This window comes from Triticum urartu, chromosome 1A (assembly GCF_056163025.1).
Source record: "Triticum urartu cultivar PI428250 chromosome 1A, HENAU_Tu73, whole genome shotgun sequence".
Classification (NCBI taxonomy): domain Eukaryota; kingdom Viridiplantae; phylum Streptophyta; class Magnoliopsida; order Poales; family Poaceae; genus Triticum; species Triticum urartu.
The window spans coordinates 151,925,616-151,951,280 of NC_141873.1; the positions used below are offsets into that span (position 1 = coordinate 151,925,616).

The window sequence follows — 25,665 nt, forward strand, 5'->3', positions numbered from 1 at the left end:
ATGGGATACTGAGCATCTCTCCCAATCGCCTTTTTCAGAGCCATGAGGGCGGGAGGAAGAACTGGGAGCGCTAGCCATGTTTGAGTGGTTTCTCCTAGCGAGCTCTAAGGATTTTCCGCCTGGTGTGGAATGGCATCTGAGATCCAATTCCTTTAAATAGACGCCTTTTTATGGCCATGGTGTTATGTGAAAAAAATACTCTGACCTTTTGTATTCGTTCGACACATGGAAGTAGAAGAGACGGAGGCGCGGGAGCCAAAGGGTATGACATTAAATGAAAAGCCGAATATAACTCTTCGGGTCAGATGCTTTGAAGTATTCGGAGGAGGAACCCGCCTTGCAATGCCGAAGACAACCTGCGCGCCGGACACATCGTCATTGAAGCTTGGTTCGGGGGCTACTGAGGGAGTCCTGGATTAAGGGGTCCTCGGGCGACCGAGCTATGTGACTGGGCTGGACTAATGGGCCATGAAGATACAAGACAGAAGACTTCCTCCTGTGTCCGGATGGGACTCTCCTTTGCATGGAGGGCAAGCTTGGCGTTCGGATGTGAAGATTCCTTTCTCTGTAAATCGACTCTGTATAACCCTAGGTCTCTCCGGTGTCTATATAAACCGGGGTTTAGCTCGTAGAGGAGGTCATAATCATAATCATATAGGCTAGACAATTAGGGTTTAGCCATTACGATCTCGTGGTAGATCAACTCTTGTAACCCCTATACTCATCAAAGTCAATCAATCCGGATGTAGGGTATTACCTCCATCAAGAGGGCCCGAACCTGGGTAAAACATCATGTCCCTTGTCTCCTGTTACCATCAATCCTTAGACACACAGTTCGGGACCCCCTACCCGAGATCTACCGGTTTTGACACCGACACAAGCCACTTGGGCTTCTCCTCGGTTGTATCAACTTCATCTTCTCAGATTAGTATGTCAATTTCGTCATCCTACAGATGCAATCGTTACAGGAGCTTGCTTGGATCTTCGTCCACCAGGCCCTTTAATCCCGATCCTTCCACAGAAAAAGCCATCTTACACGAAGTCTTGATCTATCATCTATAGGGGAACCTTCAGCCTCAGCAATTAAAGACACAAACAAGGACTTGGAGCAGTCCTAGTGATGCGAGGAAGTCGATGAGGATTGAAGGGAGTGCGATCGGCTGTCTTTTCCGGCAGGAGGAATTCAGGGCGGCGGGCCGCCGAGAGGACTAGAAAACCCTAGGTAAACTAGGGGACTTTTTTACTAAATTAAACCAGTCTTGTTTGGTGTTTATTTTGAGAGCAGCTTATTTCTACATAGGTACTCAAAAAAAATGGCCCTAATCTAGCTGCTTAGAGCATGTCTAACAGAGCCCTCAAACTGGTCAAACCCTCAAAATAACTGCCAGTTTGAGGGTTGAGCAAAAAAAGGCGCAGATCAGTACCCTCAAATCCCTAAACCCTCAAAAAAAATTCCAGGCCGAACCCTCAAGTTCAAGGCCAACCTGCACTAGTGAGGGTTTGGGGCAAGTTGAAGGCCCAACCCTCACTTGGTCAACTCTGTGCACGGGAGGGAAAATTCCCAAGCCTCCTCTCCCCGCCGTCGGCTTCATCCGCGCCGCCGCCGCCCGTTCTTGTCGCCGCTGCCGGCCATGGAGCCCCTCCAGCCCTCGGCCACCCCCTCCGCCGCTCCTCCACCGCTGGCTTCATCCGCGCCCGCGCTCGTGGCCGCGCCCACCTCCCGCCTCCGGCCACCTCGACCAACGCCGTCGTGGCGGAGATGGTGGCGGCCACCCACATCGGCCAAAAACGGAGGCGGGCGAGCACCCACGTCGTGTCAAGCAAGCCGCCCGTGCCCGCCCCCATGGCGAAGGCGGCGAAGCCCGCCAAGCCGGCAACCTCCACCGCGGCTGCTACCAAGCGCAAGGAGAATCAGCTTGCAAACCATTGTGCCAAGCATACCGCGGCACCGCCACCGCCACCGCCGAGCACTGCCACTCCAACGCCGCCAACCGTGGCCGACGTGTTCGATGAAATGTCCGCACCAACCGTGTCATATAGGGCCTTGCTCAAGGACGCGGAGGTGAACATTGGGTCTCCTCCACTTGCTTCCTTCGACTTCCATGTTGAGGAGCCGACGGGTGAGGAGGAGGAGGCGGGTGAGGAGGAAGAAGAAGATGAAGATGTCACCGAGATCGGAGAGGAAGTGTTTGAAGCGGGAGGTGGTGCTCGAAGGCCAATTCGCACGGCAAACTACACGGAGGTTGAAGATGTCCTCTTGGTCAAGGCTTGGTCGCAAGTGAGGGTGGATGCGGTCACCGGCACCGATCAAAACGGGAAACGTTATTGGCAACGCATTGAGGACATGTATTGCAAGCTGAAACCCAAGACTGCCACATTGAGAGCTCGTTCTTACAGGTCGCTTCAAGGCCGGTGGGAGTTGATGAAACCCGCTTGTGCTTGTTGGAGTGCGGCTATGGATCAAGTGAGGGATCAACCCCTGATACGTCCATTTTGCATCATGCTTTTATATCGATATTTATCGCATTATGGACTGTTATTTCACTTTATATCACAATACTTATGTCTATTCTCTCTTATTTTACAAGGTTTACATAAGGAGGGAGAATGCCGGCAGCTGGAATTCTGGGCTGGAAAGGGAGCAAATATTAGAGACCTATTCTGCGCAACTCCAAAAGTCCTGAAACTCCACGGAACGTCTTAAAAGAAATAAAGAAAAATCCATGCCAAAGATGAAGGCCAGGGGGCCACACCCTTCTCACGAGGGTGGGGGCGCCCCCCCCCTAGGGCGCGCCCCCCTACCTTGTGGGCCCCCTGGTGGGTCTCCGACGTCCATCTTCTCCTATATGAAGTCTTTCGATGAGAAAAAAATAAGAAGAAACCTTTCGGGACGAGACTCCGCCGCCACGAGGCGGAACCAATCTAGAGCTCCGGCAGAGCTGTTCTGCCGGGGAAACTTCCCTCCGGGAGGGGGAAATCATCACCATCGTCATCACCAACGCTCCACTCATCGGGAGAGGGCAATATCCATCAACATCTTCACCAGCACCATCTCATCTCCAAACCCTAGTTCATCTCTTGTATCCAATTCTTGTCTCAAAGTCCGGGATTGGTGCTAGTAGGTTGCTAGTAGTGTTGATTACTCCTTGTAGTTGATGCTAGTTGGTTTATTTGGTGGAAGATCATATGTTCAAATCCTGTATGCATATTATTACCCCTCTGATTATGAACATGAATATGCTTTGTGAGTAATTACGTTTGTTCGTGAGGACAAGGGAGAAGTCTTGCTATTAGTAGTCATGTGAATTTGGTATTCGTTTGATATTTTGATAAGATGTATGTTGTCTAGCCTCTAGTGGTGTTATGTGAACGTCGACTACATAACACTTCACCATTATTTGGGCCTAGAGGAAGGCATTGGGAAGTAATAAGTAGATGATGGGTTGCTAGAGTGACAGAAGCTTAAACCCTAGTTTATGCGTTGCTTCGTAAGGGGCTGATTTGGATCCATATGTTTCATGCTATGGTTAGGTTTACCTTAATACTTTTGTTGTAGTTGCGGATGCTTGCAATAGAGGTTAATCATAAGTGGGATGCTTGTTCAAGTAAGAACAGCACCCAAGCACCGGTCCACCCACATATCAAATTATCAAAGTATCGAACGTGAATCATATGAACGTGATGAAAACTAGCTTGACGATATTCCCATGTGTCCTCGGGAGCGCTTTTCCTATTATAAGAGTTTGTTCCGGCTTGTCCTTTGCTACAAAAAGGATTGGGCCACCTTGCTGCACCTTATTTACTTTTGTTACTTGTTGCTCGTTACAATTTACCTTATTACTAAACTATTTGTTACCACTTATTTCAGTACTTGCAGAGAATACCTTGCTGAAAACCGCTTATCATTTCCTTCTGCTCCTCGTTGGGTTCGACACTCTTACTTATCGAAAGGACTACGATAGATCCCCTATACTTGTGGGTCATCAAGACTCTTTTCTGGCGCCGTTGCCGGGGAGTGTAGCGCTTCTGGTAGGTAGAATTTGGTAAGGAAAAATTTATATAGTGTGCTGAAATTTACTGTCACTTGTTACTATGGAAAGTAATTCTCTGAGGGGCTTGTTCGGGGTATCTTCACCCCGTACAGTAGAGCAAAGAGTTGCTCCTCAACCTACAGAACCTATTGAAAATGAAACTCCTTTTATATTTCCTTCGGGTATAATGGAAAAACTGCTTGCTAATCCTTTTACAGGAGATGGAACAAAGCATCCTGATGAGCACTTATTATATGTGGATGAAGTTTGTGGATTATTTAAGCTTGCAGGTGTATCCGGTGATGTTGCTAAGAAGAAGGTCTTCCCTTTATCTTTGAAGGAAGACGCATTGATATGGTATAGGCTATGTGATACGAGATCGTGGGACTATAAAAGATTGAAATTGGAATTTCATCAAAAGTATTACCCTATGCATCTTGTTCATCGTGATCGTAATTATATATATAATTTCTGGCCTCGCAAAGGAGAAAGCATCGCTCAAGCTTGGGGGAGGCTTAAATCAATGTTATATTCATGCCCCAATCATGAGCTCCCGAGAGAAATAATTATGCAAAGTTTTTATGCTCGGCTTTCTCATAATAATCAAACCATGCTTGATACTTCTTGTGCTGGCTCTTTTATGATGAAGACTATTGAATTCAGATGGAACTTATTGGATAGAATTAAACGCAACTCTGAAGATTGGGACCTCGACGAAGATAAGGAGCCGGGTATGACACCTAAGTTTGATTGTGTTAAATCTTTTATGGATACCGATATTTTCCGTAAGTTTAGCACTAAATATGGACTTGATTCTGAGGTAGTAGCTTCTTTCTGTGAATCTTTTGCTACCTATGTTGATCTCCCTAAGGAGAAGTGGTTTAAATATCATCCTCCCATAGAAGTAAAAGTAGTTGCGCCTATTAAAGTTGAAGAAAAGACTGTCACTTATAATGATCCTATTGTTCCTACTTCTTATATTGAGAAACCACCTTTCCCTGTTAGAATAAAAGATCATGCTAAAGCTTCAACTGTTGTTCGTAAAAGCAATATTAGAACTTATACACCTCCTGAGCAAGTTAAAGTAGAACCTAATATTGCTATTGTTAAAGATCTCTTGTCTGATAATATTGATGGGCATGTTATTCAGTTCGAAGGTGAAACTGCTAGAATTGCTAAACCGTGTGATAAGGATAAACATAGACCTGTGGTAGGCGTGTCGGTGTTCTGGGAATGGGGGTCCCTAGACTTGCCTGCCTGCGGCCTGCGGCGTGGCTCAAAAGGGGGCCCAGCACGGCCCATCTTCATCAACACAGACCCAAGACCCTCGCGAGGGGCCAAGCCTCGCGAGGCGGACGACACGGAGCTTCCTCAGGCACGGCATCATCAGGCTGGCTCACGAGGAGGCAGAGAGATCAAGGCGGGGTACCTCACGAGGTGCCCGTGACGCAAGCCATGAAGACCAAGGGTGCCAGGCGGGCGCCAGCCCGCGCAGTGTCCTCCTTTCCTCTTTGGTGCAAAGGGAGCAAGCGCAGGCGAGAGCATCAAGCAAAGGCACCCGTTTCGGTGCAACGAGACCAAGACCAGTCCAACGGCAGGGAGGAAGTCATTGTGGAGCCTAAGCCAGCGTCACCACCAGAGCCTTTGGCAGGCGAGGACCAACTTTAGTCAGGATAAGTGTACCAGATGTTCCCCTTCAAAATGGCCAATTGTTGGTGCCCTTCCCGCTCAATATTTGGGAAGAGGCCCAGGGCCTTTGCCTATAAATAGGACTAGCCACCCTCAGGGTAGGGGGGATCGAGAATCGGCCAACCCAAAAACAAGCTGGGATCGAAATCAGGGAGAGAATCGAGAAGAGAGAGAGAGAGAGAGAGAAGGGTGACTGAACTCCTCCTAGCAGTTCATCCCCTCAGCCAAGAACAGACCCTCGCGAGGCTGTTCTTCCTTGTATTGCTCATCATCATCAGCCCAAGAGGCAATCCACCACACCACACATTGGAGTAGGGTATTACACCACAACGGTGGCCCGAACCAGTATAAACCCTGTGTCTCTTGTGCCGTTCTTTCCATAGCTTAGATCTTAGCGAGGCGGAGGGGTGCAGGTAGGTAGAAGGCGAAATCTCCGCGCGCACCCCAGTGTTCGAACCTCAAGGGTCTGCCCGAATCCGAAATCTGACATTTGGCGCGCCAGGTAGGGGTGCGCCGGAATCCACCTTCTACCGCTTCGTGTCCCGTCGCGTCGTCATCACCATGTCCGGCGACCAGGCGGGCAACCCAGATCCATGGGCGGCGTGGCCCGCCCGCGCAGAGCCGCTCGCCTCGGGCGACCCCATGCCCCAGGCAGCTCACGGTCCACAGGGTGCTGCGGGCCGCGGGCGACGCAGACAGGCTTCGACAGCTCTCACACCGCGGCAGGCGCGATCGGCAGCAAGGGCCTCCAATCACGCCGCGACCAAGACACCGTACACCCGCCAGGAGCAGGCGAACTCGAGGGCCGCGCTCACGGTGGCCCGAGAGCTGCTGCAGTGCGGGCTGCTGGAGGGCGGCCGCGACGTGCTGCTGGAGCGGGTGGCAGAGCTCCTGGGCTTCGCCGCCTCAGGGGCTCACCCCTTCTGCACCCAGCTCCCATCTCAAGCCCAGGGCAGCCCGCGCGGGGCTCCGCGCGCGCCCGCGGGCTCCAAGGCTACTCCAATGCCAGCGAAGCTGTCGGCACCGGACCGGCGGCGGCGTTGCCCCTGCTCCCGGTCCGCGAAGAAGAAGGACTCGACGCGACCCACGGCCCCAGTGGACAGCCGCGCTACCACCCCACGGTGGGCACGTCAAGCAGGACTGCGTGGCATGCGGAGCACTACGGCGTGGCCTTCGGGATGATGGCGCCAGAAGAATACATGCCCCTCATGATGGACCAAGGACACCCTCACGAGGGCGAACAAGGCTCGCTCCTCAGCCCAAGCTGGGGGGACGAGGCGCCAGAAGCTAAACCCTTCCAGGAGCCCCGGGACGGTCCCACTGGCCACGCCGGAGGCAACGATTATCGGGTACCGCTAATTCCTCAGGAGCAGGCATACGCTAATCTTGGATCGCAGGAGGTGCAGGTCGCCACAGCGAGCAGCTGCCCCACTCCCACAGTCTCCTACCCCTCGGGAGGAGGGCGCAGGGGGCTGCAGGAGAGGGGCCGAGATCCGACATCACCACCGCGGCGTTCGGAGCAAGGTGTTCTCAGGAGGTAGGCCCTCTGCTGGGGAGGTGCCTCAGGGCCTGCCCCTAGCGGAGGACCCGTGGTCGTCGGGGGAACCGCCGGCGACCGCTCTACCCCATCGGCGGCGTCCTGGTTTCTGGTCGTCGTTGATGGCACTAGAGTGTGGCGCAAGGCGGGGCCCTCGTCTGGCGATATGAAGCAAGGCCGGTACCTGTGAAGAAGGCCCAGTGCCTGTGAAGCTCGCCGCCCCGTGACACTCTCACGTAATAATGAGTGGGGTTGTACACGCCCCGGAGTCTCAGGGGTGCCGGCCTCAGGCCCTGGGGCTCCCTCCCACGCCCAGTGGCAGCACTTAGCTCCGCGCTGGTGAGAAGACGTCCAAGACTAGATTAGGTGCCGGACGCGGCCTTTTGTCTGCTTTCATTGCTTTTCCCTTTGGTTGTCACTTTCCCCCGCTGGATTTAAGTTGGATTCGAATTTGAGATTTGCGTGTGTTTGGGGAAGGGGTGCTTAGTCTCGTTCGAGCAATTTCTCGCGTTTTGATTGCCACTTCGCCTCAGCTGCCTCCCCTCGTGAGCCCCTCGCGAGCCGGGTCAGGCCCAGCTTGCGCGCAGCCCAGACTGCCGCCGCCGCGTCCTCTCAGGAGGGTTTTTTACTGCAGATCCTACGGATTCGTTCAGGGAACACTCGGGACACCACAGCCTCCCACAGGCTACCTCAGGGCCCGCACGGGACAAAGGTAAACTAGTCGACCAGCGTGTCGCTTAAGCCGACCACTTGGCGCGGGCGCATGGGCAATGTAACGTCTACTAATACGATGAACACAAGTTTTACATGAGGGGCTCCCCCTCCAAAATGCTCTCACAGCCATCAGGCCAAAACCTGAGTTCTATTCATGCAGGGTAAGGAAGCAGGAACGATGCACAATCAGTCGGATGAATCCCCCGATGCATCCTCAGGAGCACCACCCGAACCGTTGCTGGCGTCGCTGGACTCGCCATCGCTGTCTGCGTCGCCGCCAGCGGCGGCAGGGCCGTTCACCACACCGCCCTCGTCGGCAGCCACGATCACGCCGTTGTTGTCTGAAGCGAAGGCCCTGACAAGAGCATCCACATTGTCTTCCACCCAGTGCGCCAGGTCGTCTCGGATGGCCTGGGGGACTGGGGCGATGGCGGCGTCGAAATCGAAGTGGGGATCCATGTTCTGGAGATGGCTGAAGACGTGAGAAAAGGCGCGCCCGAGCAGGGCGCGGCTCCTCTCCTCCACCAACCTGTCAGCCCTGACCGACCGCGCCTCCAGCTGCGTCACCACGTCGGTGAAGAACTGAAGGTTGCCGATGTAGTTGACTACGTGCGGTTCGCCAACAGCCGCCTCGCAGATGTTGCCCAAGGCTGTGTTGGCTCTCTCCCGGAGCGTGGTGAGCATGGGGCCGTGCTCATGCTCCAGGATCCGCCGCTGACATATCTCGTCCGCATTCTAGCACGCGACGACCTCAGCCTCCTCCACCCGCTGGCGAAGAAGGAGCACCTCGGCCTGGGAGGTGGTTGACTCCCCTTGCGCTACCTCAAGGGCGGCCCGAAAAGCATCGGCCCGCCGCGTCGCTTCCTCCAGCTTGGTCCTCAAGGCAGCAGTCCTACCTTCAGCCTCGGCCCGGATCAACCCCAGCCTCTCCTCGAACTCGTGATTGAGGTTCAAGTGCGCCATCGCCACCCGACGTCCGACCTCCTCCAGGACACGGGCTTCCTGTGCAGCGACATCATCCTCCGCCTGCGTCACCAAGCGCTCCCTCGTCTCCAGATGCTCATACTCGCGGGTACGTTAGGCGGCTTCCAGCGTCAGCGCCTCCTCACGCTTCTAGAGCTCTGCTGGGTCGCCAGAGGCCACCTTCATCGACGCGAGGGCTGCCTCGCGCAGCTCCACTTGCTCCTCCAGTGAGTGGCACCAGGCCAAGAGCTCCCGAGCCCGCTCCTCCGCCGCCTCTCACCACCGGTCGGCTTCCCGGGCCTCCTCAGCGACCCAAGATCGGGCCTCCCGAGAGGCCACCAGCGACGCCTTGGCCTCTGCGTCGTCAAGATCGCGCTGACAGCGCGCAAGGGTGATGGCGCCCTCCAGCTCGCAGCTCTCTGTAGCCAGGCGCAGGCCCTCGGCCTCAAGGCACGCGTCTTCATCAGCAAGCTCCTCACCAAGCAGGCTCACCGCGTCAGCCGCCCTTCGAAGGAATCCTTGGCGAAGAGCACGACGCTCCCGGGCGCGCTCGAGCACGTCTTCCACGCCATCATCTGCCCCAAGCAAGTGACGGGGGCCACGAATCAGCACTCCCCCTCCAGGCAGGGGGCTGGGGGCTGGCACCCTTGCGACGGCCGGGCACGTCACGCCAGAAGCCCGGCCTGGAGCCAGCCCGTCCCCAGATGAAGAGCGCGGGGAGCGCCTCAGCCAATCGCAGTCCACGACCAGGCGAGAAGCCCATGGCAGGCTGGCTATGCCACGAGAAGGCCCGCGAAGGAGGATCGCGGGGTGCGCAGGGCCACGATGCGCCTCGGGATGGTTCGCCTCTTCGATCGCCCTCACCACAAGGGCTCTGCTACTCGGAGCGCTTGAGGACGGTGGATGGGGCGAAGCCAAGGGGGACGACACCTCAGCCATCTCCGCGAGCTCGGCTGGAAGGGGCCTGCGGAGCAAGGATCAGTAAAAGCAACAGAAGGACCGAGAGCTGGGAAAGGAGAAGGCTTACTCATCAGTGGCGAAGTACTTCCTACGCTTCAGCAGGCGACAAGGGTAGTCGTCGCCCAGGGCCTCCCTTCTCTTCCGGAGGGCCTCAAAGTCCACGCGAAAGCGGCCCAAGAGTTGAGCGCAGGGATCAACCTGCGATGAAGACGGAGCGTCAAGGCGATCCGCGTCAGGGGCGCCTGCCTGATGCGCGCTGCCAATCGCCTCGCCAAGAGAAGCGGCTGGAGCCTCAGGGGCCTCAGTCGCAGACGCTGAGGGCAGCTGCTTGCCACCCTCAGCCTCAGCGGCACGGGCCCCAAGAGCTGCTCCCTCATGAGCATCGTCCGGCGCTGTCACCCCGCCGGGAGCCCCCTCGGCCTCTGGCGCCTCATGCCTCCCTGCTCTGCCACTTGAGGAAGAGTCGCCTTGGCCAACTAGAAGGGCAGTCACCATCACTAGGTTCTCGCGAGGCCCCCGGAGGCCGGCGGGGCGCGGCCCCCACTCATCAAAGATAGGCATCTGATTCACAAAATTGCCCTGTTCTGGTAGAGGTACAGCAAGGCCCCTTCCTGCTGGATGCTGCCAGGGTTGGGGTCCCCAATCAGGGTCAAGAGCACTGTCCTCAGCACTTCAGGCGTCAGGTCCTCTTCCTGGAGCCTCATACGATCATCACGCCCGCTGAAGGCCCACATCCAGCGGGAGTGGCGTTGGAGAGGAGCAATGCAGCGGAGCAGGAACTCCTTCACCACCTTGGGCGCTGTCACGCCAAGCAACCTCAAGAACGCGAAGCGGTGCCAGACGAAGACGAGCCGGGGGCTCTCAAGCGTCTCCTGGCCCCAGCCCGAATTGGAGACGGCAGGCGAAGTTGGCTCCGATAGCAGGGGGCTGGGCACCCCTGCATCCACATACAGCCACCGCTCGCGGAACCCAGCCGCGGGTAGAGGGAGCCTGAAGTCAATCCCTGAGGCCGCTGTCTCAGACGCGGCAACGAATCTCACGCACGCCCAACATTGGGTAGGGTCGACAAGACGCAGAGAGAAGAAGTGGCGCAGCAAGGCAACCGAAGGAAGGATGCCCATCATTGCCTCGCAAACAAAGGCGAAGACCGAAAGAAGGGTGATGGATTCAGGACCCAGATGCATCATGTGGATTTGATAGTGGGAAAGCACGGCATTAAAGAAGTCAGAAAAGGGGGGAACCAGACCTGCCCATAGGGCGTCAGCGAAATACTGGACCTCGGTGACTATCCTGTCGATGGAGAAGTGAGACGCGGGCCAGGCCGTCGTCCTCCCGCATTCGTTGAAGATAGTGGCCAGAGCCGAGCTGACCTTTCCCAAGCCCTCGGCGGGGGCCGCCAACGGCGGCGAGCAAGGCGGAGGCATGGGTTTCTTCCCTCTTCCCTTCTTCGTCGGAGCCATGGCGATGGGAAGGGGCGGAGGTTCGAGATTGGGTTGAAAACAGAAGCTGGAGTTCGAGCGGAGGAAGGACAGAGGGCGTTAGAGCAACAGAAAGGGGAGCGGCTGTGTATGACTACGAGTTTGCTAGCATGGTGCAAAATAAGGGGGCGTGGGGGAACAGTGCCGCCCACGCCCAATCAACCGCCACGCGGCGCCCGAGGCCGCGGGCTGTTAGGGCCCACGGCGCTTCGCCCTTGCCCTTTCGCCTCCCTGCATGGCCAAGTCCGAGCGCGCCTTGGGCCCGGGGGCTACTGTCGGCGTTCTGGGAATGGGGGTCCCTAGACTTGCCTGCCTGCGGCCTGCGGCGTGGCTCAAAAGGGGGCCCAGCACGGCCCATCTTCATCAACACAGACCCAAGACCCTCGCGAGGGGCCAAGCCTCGCGAGGCGGACGACACGGAGCTTCCTCAGGCACGGCATCATCAGGCTGGCTCACGAGGAGGCAGAGAGATCAAGGCGGGGTACCTCACGAGGTGCCCGTGACGCAAGCCATGAAGACCAAGGGTGCCAGGCGGGCGCCAGCCCGCGCAGTGTCCTCCTTTCCTCTTTGGTGCAAAGGGAGCAAGCGCAGGCGAGAGCATCAAGCAAAGGCACCCGTTTCGGTGCAACGAGACCAAGAACAGTCCAACGGCAGGGAGGAAGTCATTGTGGAGCCTAAGCCAGCGTCACCACCAGAGCCTTTGGCAGGCGAGGACCAACTTTAGTCAGGATAAGTGTACCAGATGTTCCCCTTCAAAATGGCCAATTGTTGGTGCCCTTCCCGCTCAATATTTGGGAAGAGGCCCAGGGCCTTTTCCTATAAATAGGACTAGCCACCCTCAGGGTAGGGGGGATCGAGAATCGGCCAACCCAAAAACAAGCTGGGATCGAAATCAGGGAGAGAATCGAGAAGAGAGAGAGAGGGAAGGGTGACTGAACTCCTCCTAGCAGTTCATCCCCTCAGCCAAGAACAGACCCTCGCGAGGCTGTTCTTCCTTGTATTGCTCATCATCATCAGCCCAAGAGGCAATCCACCACACCACACACTGGAGTAGGGTATTACACCACAATGATGGCCCGAACTAGTATAAACCCTGTGTCTCTTGTGCTGTTCTTTCCATAGCTTAGATCTTAGCGAGGCGGAGGGGTGCAGGTAGGTAGAAGGCAAAATCTCCGCGTGCACCCCAGTGTTCGAACCTCAAGGGTCTGCCGGAACCCGAAATCCGATAAGGCGTGCCTTTATTTCTGTTAAAATAGGAGATCATTGTTATCATGGCTTATGTGATATGGGTGCTAGTGCTAGTGTTATACCTCATGACTTATACAAAGAAATTAAGAATGAAATTGCACCTGTTGAGTTAGAAGATATTGATGTTACTATTAAACTTGCCAATAGAGATACTATTGCACCAATTGGAATTGTTAGAGATGTTGAAGTCTTGTGTGGGAAAACTAAATATCCTGCTGATTTTCTTGTTCTTACTTCCCCACAAGATAGTTTTTGTCCTATTATATTTGGTAGACCCTTCTTAAATACTGTCAATGCTACGATAGATTGCACAAAGAATGTTGTTACTGTTGGCTTGGATGATATGGTTCATGAGTTTAATTTCTCTAAATTTAGTAAACAACATCGTGAGGAAGAATTACCTAGTAAGGATAAAATTATTGGTCTTTCTTCTATTGCCGTACCTCCTAGTGATCCTTTAGAACACTATTTGCTAGACCATGAAAATGATATGTTCATGAATGAAAGAAGGGAAATAGATGAAGTATTCTTTAAACATGAACCTATTCTGCAACACAATTTGCCTGTTGAAATTTTAGGAGATCCTCCTCCACCCAAGGGTGATCCCGTGTTTGAGCTTAAACCGTTGCCTGATAATCTTAAATATGCTTATCTTGATGAAAAGAAGATATATCCTGTTATTATTAGTGCTAACCTTTCAGAGCATGAAGAAGAAAGATTATTGAAAACTCTGAAGAAGCATCGTGCTGCTATTGGATATACTCTTGATGATCTTAAGGGCATTAGTCCCACTCTATGTCAACATAAAATAAATTTGGAAGCAGATGCCAAACCAGTTCGTGATCCTCAACGACGTCTGAATCCTAAAATGAAAGAAGTGGTAAGAAAAGAAATACTTAAGCTTCTGGAGGCAGGTATAATTTATCTCGTTGCTCATAGTGAGTGGGTAAGTCCTGTCCATTGTGTCCCTAAGAAGGGAGGTATTACCGTTGTTCCTAATGATAAAGATGAATTGATTCCACAAAGAATTATCACAGGTTATAGGATGGTAATTGATTTCCGAAAATTAAATAAAGCTACTAAGAAAGATCATTACCCCTTACCTTTTATTGACCAAATGCTAGAAACATTATGCAAACATACACATTATTGCTTTCTAGATGGTTATTCTGGTTTCTCTCAAATACCTGCGTCGGCTGGAGATCAATCAAAGACTACTTTTACATGCCCTTTTGGTACTTTTGCTTATAGACGTATGCCTTTTGGTTTATGTAATGCACCTGCTACCTTTCAAAGATGCATGATGGCTATATTCTCTGACTTTTGTGAAAAGATTTGTGAGGTTCTCATGGACGACTTTTCGGTCTATGGTTCTTCTTTTGACGATTGCTTGAGCAATCTTGATCGAGTTTTGCAGAGATGTGAAGAAACTAATCTTGTCTTGAATTGGGAAAAGTGCCACTTTATGGTTAATGAAGGTATTGTCTTGGGGCACAAAGTTTCTGAAAGAGGTATTGAAGTTGATAAAGCCAAGGTTGATGCTATTGAAAAGATGCCATGTCCTAAGGACGTCAAAGGTATAAGAAGTTTCCTTGGTCACGCTGGATTTTATAGGAGGTTCATTAAGGACTTCTCAAAAAATTCTCGGCCTCTAACTAATTTATTGCAAAAAGATATACCATTTGTCTTTGATGATGATTGTGTAGAAGCATTTGAAATACTTAAGAAAGCATTAGTCTCTGCACCTATTGTTCAGCCACCTGATTGGAATTTACCCTTTGAAATTATGTGCGATGCTAGTGATTATGCTGTAGGTGCTGTTATAGGGCAAAGAGTTGATAAGAAATTAAATGTTATTCATTATGCTAGTAAGACTCTAGACAATGCTCAAAGAAATTATGCTACTACTGAGAAAGAGCTTTTAGCAGTTGTATTTGCTTGTGATAAGATCAGACCTTATATTGTTGATTCTAAAGTAACCATTCACACTGATCATGTTGCTATTAAATACCTTATGGAAAAGAAAGATGCTAAACCTAGACTTATTAGATGGGTTCTCTTGCTACAAGAATTTGATTTGCATATTGTTGATAGAAAGGGAGCTGAGAACCCCGTTGCAGACAACTTATCTAGGTTAGAAAATATTCTTGATGACCCACTACCTATTAATGATGACTTTCCTGATGAACAATTAAATGTTATAAGTACTTCTCGTAGTACTCCATGGTATGATGATTATGCTAATTATATTGTTGCTAAGTCTATACCACCTAGCTTCACATACCAGCAAAAGAAAAAATTCTTCTATGACTTGAGACATTACTTTTGGGATGACCCACATCTTTATAAAGAAGGAGTAGATGGTGTTATTAGACGTTGTGTACCTGAGCATGAACAGGAACAGATCCTACGCAAGTGTCATTCCGAGTCTTATGGAGGACACCGCGCTGGAGATAGAACTGCACATAAGGTATTGGAATCTGGTTTTTATTGGCCTACTCTCTTCAAGGATGCCCGTAAATTTGTCTTTTCATGTGATGAATGTCAAAGAATTGGTAATATTAGTAGACGTCAAGAAATGCCTATGAATTATTCTCTTGTTATTGAACCGTTTGATATTTGGGGCTTTGATTATATGGGAACTTTTCCTGCCTCTAATGGATATACACATATTTTAGTTGCTGTTGATTACGTTACTAAGTGGGTAGAAGCTATTCCAACTAGTAGTGCTGATCATAACACTTCTATCAAAATGCTTAAGGAAGTTATTTTTCCGAGGTTTGGTGTCCCTAGATATTTAATTACTGATGGTGGTTCACACTTTATTCATGGTGCTTTCCGTAAAATGCTTGCTAAATATGATGTTAATCATAGAATTGCATCTCCTTATCACCCACAGTCTAGTGGTCAAGTAGAGTTGAGCAATAGAGAGCTCAAACTAATTTTGCAAAAGACTGTTAATAGGTCTAGAAAGAATTGGTCTAAGAAACTTGATGATGCATTATGGGCATATAGAACTGCATACAAAAATCCTTTGGGTATGTCTCCATATAAAATGGTATATGGAAAAGCATGTCACTTACCTCTCGAACTAGAACATAAGGCATATTGGGCTATTAAAGAGCTCAACTATGATTTCAAACTTGCCGGTGAGAAGAGGTTATTTGATATTAGCTCACTTGATGAATGGAGAACCCAAGCATATGAAAATGCTAAGTTATTTAAAGAAAAAGTTAAAAGATGGCATGACAAAAGGATACAAAAGAGTGAGTTTAATGTAGGTGATTATGTATTGCTATACAACTCTCGTTTAAGATTTTTTGCAGGAAAACTTCTCTCTAAATGGGAAGGCCCCTATGTTATCGAGGAGGTCTATCGTTCCGGTGCAATAAAAATCAACAACTTCGAAGGCACAAATCCGAAGGTGGTAAACGGTCAAAGAATCAAACATTATATCTCAGGTAATCCCATAAATGTTGAAACCAATATTATTGAAACCGTAACCCCGGAGGAATACATAAGGGACACTTTCCAGAACGTTTCAGACTCCGAAAGGGAATAAGTATGTGGTACGGTAAGTAAACCGACTCAAAAACAATTTCTAAGGCAATATTTCTCCGTTATGGAATATTTAGAAAAATAGAAAAATAAGTAGCAGTCCGGGAAGGACACGAGGGCCCCACGAGGGTGGTGGGTGCGCCCTACCCCTCTGGGCGCGCCCCTACCTCGTGAGCACCTCGTGTGCCTTCCGGACTTTTTTTCTTGTACGATACGTATTTTGGTTGGTAAAAATTCATTATATATTCTCCCGAAGGCTTTGACTCCCCTATCATGCAAATCTCCTTTGTTCTTGTTTCGAGCTGTTTTCTGTCAGGGTTTTCAAGGCCAGGCATCATGTCGTCCCCCTCCTCCAACAATGGTGACAACGATGCTTGGCTAATGAGGATAGATCTGAAGGGGGAAGAACCCACGAAGGTCAACAAGGATGAAAGGATCAAGAAGGCCACGGAGGATCAAGCTCCGGCAGCAAAAGACATCCTTCAACTTGATCATAACCTTCTTACCCCAACTGAGATCGAAGCTTTCAAGATGATTTAGTTAGCTCGTATACAGAATAAGTATCTCACACAAGAAAATATTTTGTTGAAGGAGCATATTGTCGCACTCAAGGGCATTATCCGCAAGCTGGAGGACCTCTTACGCTCGATGTGCGATTATCCATCACCACCACCTTCTTCACCGACCAAGGAGATATAATCACATGGGTATGGGCACTCCCCTTAGCAACTGCCAAGCTTGGGGGAGGTGCCCCGGTATCGTATCACAATCACATCTCCTATCTTTACCGTTTTTCTTAGTTTGATCCTATTAGTAGTATCTTGATCTAGTAGAATAAAGTTTATGGCATGATCTAGTTTTGAGTTTTGTTTTATGACCTCTCTATGTAATCGAGTCCGTGAGCTATATATAATAAATATTAGTGTTGAGTTAAGGGCCTGATTATTTTGTCATGATCTTGGGTGAATAAAAGAAAAGAGAAAAGGAATAAAAAGAAACAACAAGTTCATATTGATCTTATTGAGAGTAATGACTTCACATAGAAAGAGTATGATGATTAAAAGTTGTTGGGAGTTGGCAGACATAGCTTTGGTCATTGTTGCAATTAATAGGAATTAATAAGGAAAGAGAGGCTTCACATATAGATATATTATCATTGACATCTTTTATGATTGGAAGCACTCATTAAAATATGACATGCTAAAGAGTTGATGTTGGACAAGGAAGACAATGTAATGAGTTATGTCTTTCTTACATCTGAGATAAAGTATGTTGTCATGGATCCTCTAACTTGTTGAGCTTGCCTTTCCCCCTCATGCTAGCCAAATTCTCAGCACTAAGTAGAAATACTACTTGTGCTTCCAAATATCCCTAAACCAGTTTTGCCATGAGAGTCCACCATATCTACCTATGGATTGAGTAAGATCCTTCAAGTAAGTTGTCATCGGTTCAAAGCAATAAAAAATGCTCTAAATATGTATGATTGATTGGTGTGGGAGAAATAAACTTTATACGATCTTGTGATGTGGAAGTAATAAAAGCGACGGACTGCATAATAAAGGTTCAGATCACAAGGGGCAATATAAAGTGACGTTCTTTTGCATTGAGATTTTATATATCCAACCATAAAAGCGCATGGCAACCTCTGCTTCCCTCTGCGAAGGACCTATCCTTTATTATTATCTTCTACCTTATGCAAGAGTCACGGTGATCTTCACCTTTCCTTTTTCATTTTATCCTTTGGCAAGCTCAGCATGTTGGAAAGAACATGATATATATATATATATATATATATATATCTAATTGGATGTAGGGGAGCATGAACCATTATTGTTGACATTACCCTTGAGGTAAAAGGTTGTGGGGCAAAACTATAAGCCCCTATATTTCTCTGTGTCCGATTAAAACTCTGTAACCACAAGTATCACGTGAGTGTTAGCAATTATGGAGGACTAAATGATAGTTGAGTATGTGGACTTGCTTTTTAGCTCTGACATAGACTCTTTCCGATGTTACAATAAATTGCAGTTGCTTCAGTGACTGAGATTATAGTTTGTTGGAACCCAATAAGGTTTATGATTTATACTTTTGCATTGTGAATAGATCATCGCTTGAACATAAGTAATCATATGAAAAAACCTATATATGTTGTTGTTATAAGAATAATCATGATGCCTGCATGTCCGTATTTTATTTTTATCGACGCCTCTACCTCTAAACATGAGGACATATTTATTGTTATCGGCTTTTCGCTTGAGGACAAGCGAGGTCTAAGCTTGGGGGAGTTGATACGTCCATTTTGCATCATGCTTTTATATCGATATTTATCGCATTATGGACTGTTATTTCACTTTATATCACAATACTTATGGCTATTCTCTCTTATTTTACAAGTTTTACATAAGGAGGGAGAATGCCGGCAGCTGGAATTCTGGGCTGGAAAGGGAGCAAATATTAGAGACCTATTCTGCGCAACTCCAAAAGTCCTGAAACTCCACGGAACGTCTTAAAAGAAATAAAGAAAAATCCATGCCAAAGATGAAGGCCAGGGGGCCCACACCCTTCTCACGAGGGTGGGGGGCGCGCCCCCCTACCTCGTGGGCCCCCTGGTGGGTCTCCGACATCCATCTTCTCCTATATGAAGTCTTTCGATGAGAAAAAAAATAAGAAGAAACCTTTCGGGACGAGACTCCGCCGCCACGAGGCGGAACCAATCTAGAGCTCCGGCAGAGCTGTTCTGTCGGGGAAACTTCCCTCCGGGAGGGGGAAATCATCACCATCATCATCACCAACGCTCCTCTCATCGGGAGAGGGCAATCTCCATCAACATCTTCACCAGCACCATCTCATCTCCAAACCCTAGTTCATCTCTTGTATCCAATTCTTGTCTCAAAGTCCGGGATTGGTGCTAGTAGGTTGCTAGTAGTGTTGATTACTCCTTGTAGTTGATGCTAGTTGGTTTATTTGGTGGAAGATCATATGTTCAGATCTTGTATGCATATTATTACCCTTATGATTATGAACATGAATATGCTTTGTGAGTAATTACGTTTGTTCCTGAGGACAAGGAAGAAGTCTTGCTATTAGTAGTCATGTGAATTTGGTATTCGTTTGATATTTTGATAAGATGTATGTTGTCTAGCCTCTAGTGGTGTTATGTGAACGTCGACTACATAACACTTCACCATTATTTGGGCCTAGAGGAAGGCATTGGGAAGTAATAAGTAGATGATGGGTTGCTAGAGTGACAGAAGCTTAAACCCTAGTTTATGCGTTGCTTCGTAAGGGGCTGATTTGGATCCATATGTTTCATGCTATGGTTAGGTTTACCTTAATACTTTTGTTGTAGTTGCGGATGCTTGCAATAGAGGTTAATCATAAGTGGGATGCTTGTTCAAGTAAGAACAGCACCCAAGCACCGGTCCACCAACATATCAAATTATCAAAGTATCGAACGCGAATCATATGAACGTGATGAAAACTAGCTTGACGATATTCCCATGTGTCCTCGGGAGCGCTTTTCCTATTATAAGAGTTTGTTCCGGCTTGTCCTTTGCTACAAAAAGGATTGGGCCACCTTGCTGCACCTTATTTACTTTTGTTACTTGTTGCTCGTTACAATTTACCTTATTACAAAACTATCTGTTACCACTTATTTCAGTACTTGCAGAGAATACCTTGCTGAAAACCGCTTATCATTTCCTTCTGCTCCTCGTTGGGTTCGACACTCTTACTTATCGAAAGGACTACGATAGATCCCCTATACTTGTGGGTCGTCAACCCCCAAGTGGCTGCGTTGAGAGTGATTATATGAGTACAAATATCATGCTTATTACTTGTTTGTTCATGCTTTATTTACTTGTTGGTTATGCTTGGTTGTGATGATATGTTTTAGGAGAAATATGCCGACTTGAGGTACAAGGACATGGCCGGTTCCAAGGGCAAATCCTTCCCATTCAAGCATTGTTGGGCATTGCTCCAACATCTTGCCAAATGGAAATTGAGGGATCAAGAGAGTGCACCGAAGAAATCGGATATGCTCAAAATGGATGATAGTGATGAAGAAGGAAGAAACCATGATAAGCCCGACAGAACCAAGAAGGGAAAAGAAAGGATGAAGATGGAAGCGGAGGCATCAAACTTGAGGGAAAAGATTGATCAAATGATTAAGTCAAAGGAGACATTGACAACGAAGGCATTGGAGACAAAGCTTATTATCACCGAGAGAAAGAAAGAGGTGAAATTTGCACAATTGGAAGCAAGGCGAGAAGATGCCAAGCGCAAGGCCGACATGGAGGAGAGGATGATCAAGCTCAAGGAAGCAAAAGCATGGAAGGAGCTCATGGCCGAGGAGAAGGAGCACATGATGATGTCTAGAAAGGACATGGATGAAGAGCAATTGGCATGGTGGAAGGAGTACAAGGAGAACATCGCGGACAGGAAGATGCTACTGCGTGGTGCTGGTGGTGGTGCGTCATCTACTCTCCGAGGTGAGTCTCCGATGAGTGGTGGAGGCGATGGAGGTGTGGACAACTTCACCGGTGCTTGAGTTGTTCGTACGTTTTATGTTTTGCAAATGATGTCTCCGATGACTATGTGATGATGAACATTTGCACATTGTATGTTTTTCTATGATATCCATGGGATTTACTATGTGATGATGATGATTTGCACGTTTGTTTCATGTATGTGATCATGATTATTTGCAAATTTGAGAGTGATTTATGTTGCTGTCCTGTTTTGAAGGTTTGAAGGCCGAGGCACAGATCAGTGCTCTCAAACCAACCCTTAAAACAGAATGCGCCAGGGATTTTCGGCCTTTAAATCGACATTTTTTCAGCCCTCAAACTGGTTTTGAAGGTTGAGTTTTTAAGGGCTCTGTTAGACCCTATCTATACCTATACTAGTTACGGACTCCCCAGAAATTCCCACGTTAATCAGTAATTAGGAGCCGTTAATCAGGTGGGGCCAATTTTTTACGGTGTAGATGTTCCAAATATCCACGTTATTTACCCCCTACAAAATCCCACGTTCATAAAAAAATAGGAGCCATACAACTCATGGAATCAAGTTATACGTGTAGATGTCCCACAAAAATCCATGTTAGTTATTAGTAGAAAAACAACTAACTACTACTCCGTATTAACCACCAGATTATCATAGGAATCATCGCTGGAAATTAGATGGTCCCAAGAGAGAACGCCCCTTCTCCACCTCTCACGCATGCATCCTCTCCACCTCTCGCGGAATCTCTCACGTGCAGGGCATCTGTCCGCCATGGACGATCGGTACCGGTCGCCTCCTCCGTCTGCTGCCATTGTCCACCCATCCCCTCCCTCTAATCAATTCTCTTACCGGGGTCAATGATTCTGCAGGTCAGCACGTCCTCCTGCCTTCTTTCTCCATCATCTCTCTCCCCAGCCCGGTTCTAAGCAATGTTTCCTCCTTTTGTGATCAATGCCGGCCTGCCGGAACACGACTCTCTTGATCCCCTTGATATCGCCTTCTGTTGCTCCTCAGGTAATCTCATTCATCCCCGGATCAGTCCATGTCCGTTGCCGGAAAGATTTCTTTCGAACAGGTAAACTTTCCAGTCATGATATATCTTCTTTGATGATCTTCCTGCTATGGATGTTTATAGCTCCCTTAAAAAATTTCCAAGATCTTTTGACGTTGCATCTCAATTGTCAATGTTCAAATAGCCTGTAAAATATTCCGTTAAATCTATAGCAGACTCAAGCATGGCGACTCTTTCCATCCAAGAGCTACACACGCCACAGTTCCTTTCTCCCTCCTATCTGATTGGACTCCCACGCTGATATACCTCAATCCCCCTCCCATGCGCACGTATTGGCTATGATTAACCCATAGCCTGGACCAATCAACGGCTGCATAGAAATTGAGCAAGCATCCATTGCTAGCCATCGCTTGCACCAGTCCATCCAATAAGGTTTACAAGGAGAAATACTAATACTGGAGTAAGTTTTCCTTTTTTTTATGTTGCGCATCCTGCAGCTTTAGACTTGGTCTATGATGATCATGTACAGTCTAGGTTTCTGTTTTGGGGAGATTCTAATGGCAGGAGTTCATTAGTTTCGTACGTTTCTTAGTCCTACGTATGTATTACTGCGATGGGTTTTGTAGCTGATATTTAATCTATTTAGGGGATTCAGTTGACGAAAGATGTACATGTACTTCCGTGCACTGAACTCAAGCATCCCTTCTAAGCTTATTGGATAGGGGATAATTTTTTTGGAGCATTACTTGGTTTGTTAAATCTACTTCTCTGTATTTCTTACAACCAAAACACTATGGTTCTATTAACCTGGATCTGTTCTTTCAATTTTATGGTCACACAATGATCTAAATACACATGCATATCACAGAATCATAGAATACGTTGTTCGGATGGTATTCATTTTAATAGTGATCTTTGCCTAATGGAGCGTATATGCATTCAGGAGGTCAGGAAGGCTACGTTGCGGTAGTATTTATTCAATTGTCAATGTTCAAATAGCCAGTAAAATATTCTATGAAACCTACAGCGGACGCGAGCATGATGACTTTTACCATTGTGCTCACCTCCCAAAGACTCTTTCCATCCAGGAATTACACACGTCCCTCTCTCCCTCCTATTTGATGGGACTCCCACGATAATATACCTCAATCTCCTTCCCATATGCACGTATGTGCCACGATTTACCCATAGCTTGGACAAATCAACTTCTGCATAGAAATTTAGCACACATCCATTCCATTGCTAGCCATCGCTTGCATCAGTTCATCCAATAAGTTCTGCAACCGCAAGGAGCAATACTGGAGTAGATTTTTCCTTTTTTGTTGATTTTTGTGCTGTGCATCCTGAAGCTTCAGACTTGGTCTCTAATGATCATGTACAGTCTAGGTTTCTGTTCTGGGGAGATTCTAATGGCAGGCGTTCATTATTTTCATACATTTCTTAGTCTTACACATGTATTATCGCCATGAGTTTTGTAGTTAATATTTAATCAAATTAGGGGATTCAATTGACCAAAGAGGTACACGCACATCAGTGCACTGAACTTAAGCATCCCTTCTAAACTTATTGGATAAGGGATTTTTTTTGGGAGCATTACTTGATTCAATTGACCAAAGATGTACACTATGGTTCTATTAACTTGGATCCGTTCTTTCAATTTTATGGTCACACAATGATCTAAAATACATTTGCATATCATAGAAGCACAAAATACGCAGTTTGGATGGTATTCTTTTTAATAGTGCTCTTTGCCTAATGGAGCGTATAAGCATTCACGAGGTCAAGAAGGTGATGTTACGGCAGTATTTATTCAAAGCAACAAGGGACGTTGAAAAATGATGCTCAAGTTACCTTCTTGGAAGTTCTTCCTCATACGCTTTTTACTACTTGGTTAATTTAATGTCGTTCCTTTTATAAATTCATGTACTAAATAATTAAGAACATATGTGAGTCGATTTAAGTACAGTCTATGTATTCTATAGTATGGAGCTGGTACTAGCTGCTATGTAATTAATATCTGATTAGTAATACCAAGAACATGCAAATAAATTTATATGTATTCATTGCTTCCATGTTAACTTTAATAGACAAGGAAAAAAGAACCCGCAATTTTTTTTACTAGCACGCATTGTGCACAGATAAAGTTCAGTCTCTATTTCTTTCCTTCAGCAGAAAATATGGCCTTGCATGCGTGTATTTCCATTCTCATATAATCGTAAGAATCATTGATGTATATATGATCTAATACCTTATATATAAATGGAAGGTTGGAGGGTATGCCTAAATTAATTCTGACATCATCTTGGATAGCCAATGTCTTTCTTTTACATAGACAGGATGATTATGTAACTATTCCACGTACTACGTCGGGTGCTACAGTTTTTGTTCGACAGAGAATCCAACAGTTGTGCAAAACTACTGTACAAGATGTGTCGCATGTGTAGCACCAGTCAGATGATTATGAAGAGATCCTTGGTATGTAAACATAGAATGCTCTTGAGTTCCTGTATGCCAGATTTGTCTCAGCTGTTTATATTACATGACCCAATTAATGAAAATTTAATTTGATCAAATCAAGAAGTACAGTAGGGAAGTCATTTTTTTATTCCGGTGATATTTTAATTAAAGGCCTACTTGGCTGAATTTTGGGCAACAGTACATTATTCATGGCAGCTCTTATTCTTTTCTATTTTCAGGTGATAACAATTTATAATGGATGGAAAAATAGCATGTTTGTCTATAACTCTATATAGATTGTTGGACATGAAATTATAATGTCTTCGTATGAAATGATAATTTTTGGATGTACGTGCACATGCTAGATTAAATGAAATTATTTGTTCGTACACAGAAATTGGTTGGAATGACCATATGAGCCTATTTTTTAGCACAATGTTATGCACTTCCGCTTCTACACTTCTGCAAGAATTCCTTGATAATGTATTGTCCTTTGTTTGCAAACATTGATTGATGCAAATAGATCGATTTGTCCTATCTAAATATGAGATCATTTATCAATATATTTCCAAAATTTCCAAGTTAACCCGAATCTTTTTGCTAATTTTTCTATATATTTTTTCTAAACAAATATTTGCTTATGTGAGTTATTGTGTGCTGAATGGACTAATTGGCATCGACCATTTGTACAGGATTTCTTAATGGCAAATGAAGTATCAACATATTGCGTGAATGTCCTAATGCTTCTACAAAATCTGATCAATATCACATTTGTCATGTTGAACCATTAATTTTCGTGATCTTTGAACTACTTTTCTATATATTTTCTTTTATGCATATGATATATTGAAATGAAGTAATATATTTGTTTACTCTTTCTGACGTTGAGTTAGTATATTTTGGGTGTTTGTACATTTTGTTCCTGTTATTTTAACTTCTAACCATTGTTCGTAGAGCTTTGTATTGCAATGGTGTCTTGGGTTGTTTTGTCTATCAAAGTGCTATTTACTATTTTAACTGTGTGGTATTATCATGATGGTGCAAGGAGTAAAATCGTAGTCTGTCCCATATTCATTGCAATTATCCTTTTTAATTATTAGCTATAATGTCAATTGATTTGGCATAGATAATGATTTTTAACTTTGTTTGACATGTGCAAATGCATCTTAAGGTATGTGTAACAGTGATCCATCTCTCCATGGAGCGTTAATGTTGACAGAATCAAGGAGAAATTACAAAAGAAAGACTTATGAGCATGCCTATGGTTGCTGCATAATCTTGTTGCATGGTATTCCTTCCGGTTGATTAAGCATTTCCATTCTAGCATTACTATGTGCTTAATTGAGTTCTTAAATAGATTCTTCTTTTTTTTATTACAAGTGCGTGTTGGCTTTGATTGTTCAAAATTTCCTTCCCATTCAATGTTAAAGTGTGCAAAGTCAGCTGAAAATTATTCAAAATACCAAACACGTGATATTGTCTTGGTTATATATTGTTGATAACAGATAGTGG

At 47.0% G+C, this 25,665-nt stretch overlaps 1 protein-coding gene across 1 annotated transcript; it reads left to right on the forward strand.

Annotated features, from left to right (window-relative positions):
• The first annotated feature begins 2,014 nt into the window (after positions 1 to 2,014).
• LOC147990428 (uncharacterized) lies at positions 2,015 to 21,043 on the forward strand. The gene is made up of 4 exons (XM_087538219.1): positions 2,015 to 2,481; positions 19,964 to 19,988; positions 20,074 to 20,668; positions 20,925 to 21,043. The coding sequence occupies exons 1-4, from the start codon at positions 2,015 to 2,017 to the stop codon at positions 21,041 to 21,043; spliced, it is 1,206 nt and encodes a 401-aa protein (XP_087394345.1).
• The last annotated feature ends 4,622 nt before the right edge of the window (positions 21,044 to 25,665 follow it).

Excerpts from the sequence above, each read along its gene's own strand:
- LOC147990428 (XM_087538219.1), top strand. The coding sequence starts at position 2,015 with ATGTCCGCACCAACCGTGTCATATAGGGCCTTGCTCAAGGACGCGGAG. Across the intron at positions 2,482-19,963 it reads CAAGTGAGGGATCAACCCCT|AAGTGGCTGCGTTGAGAGTG; the intron begins GATACGTCCATT and ends TCGTCAACCCCC. Across the intron at positions 20,669-20,924 it reads TGCGTCATCTACTCTCCGAG|GTTTGAAGGCCGAGGCACAG; the intron begins GTGAGTCTCCGA and ends CCTGTTTTGAAG.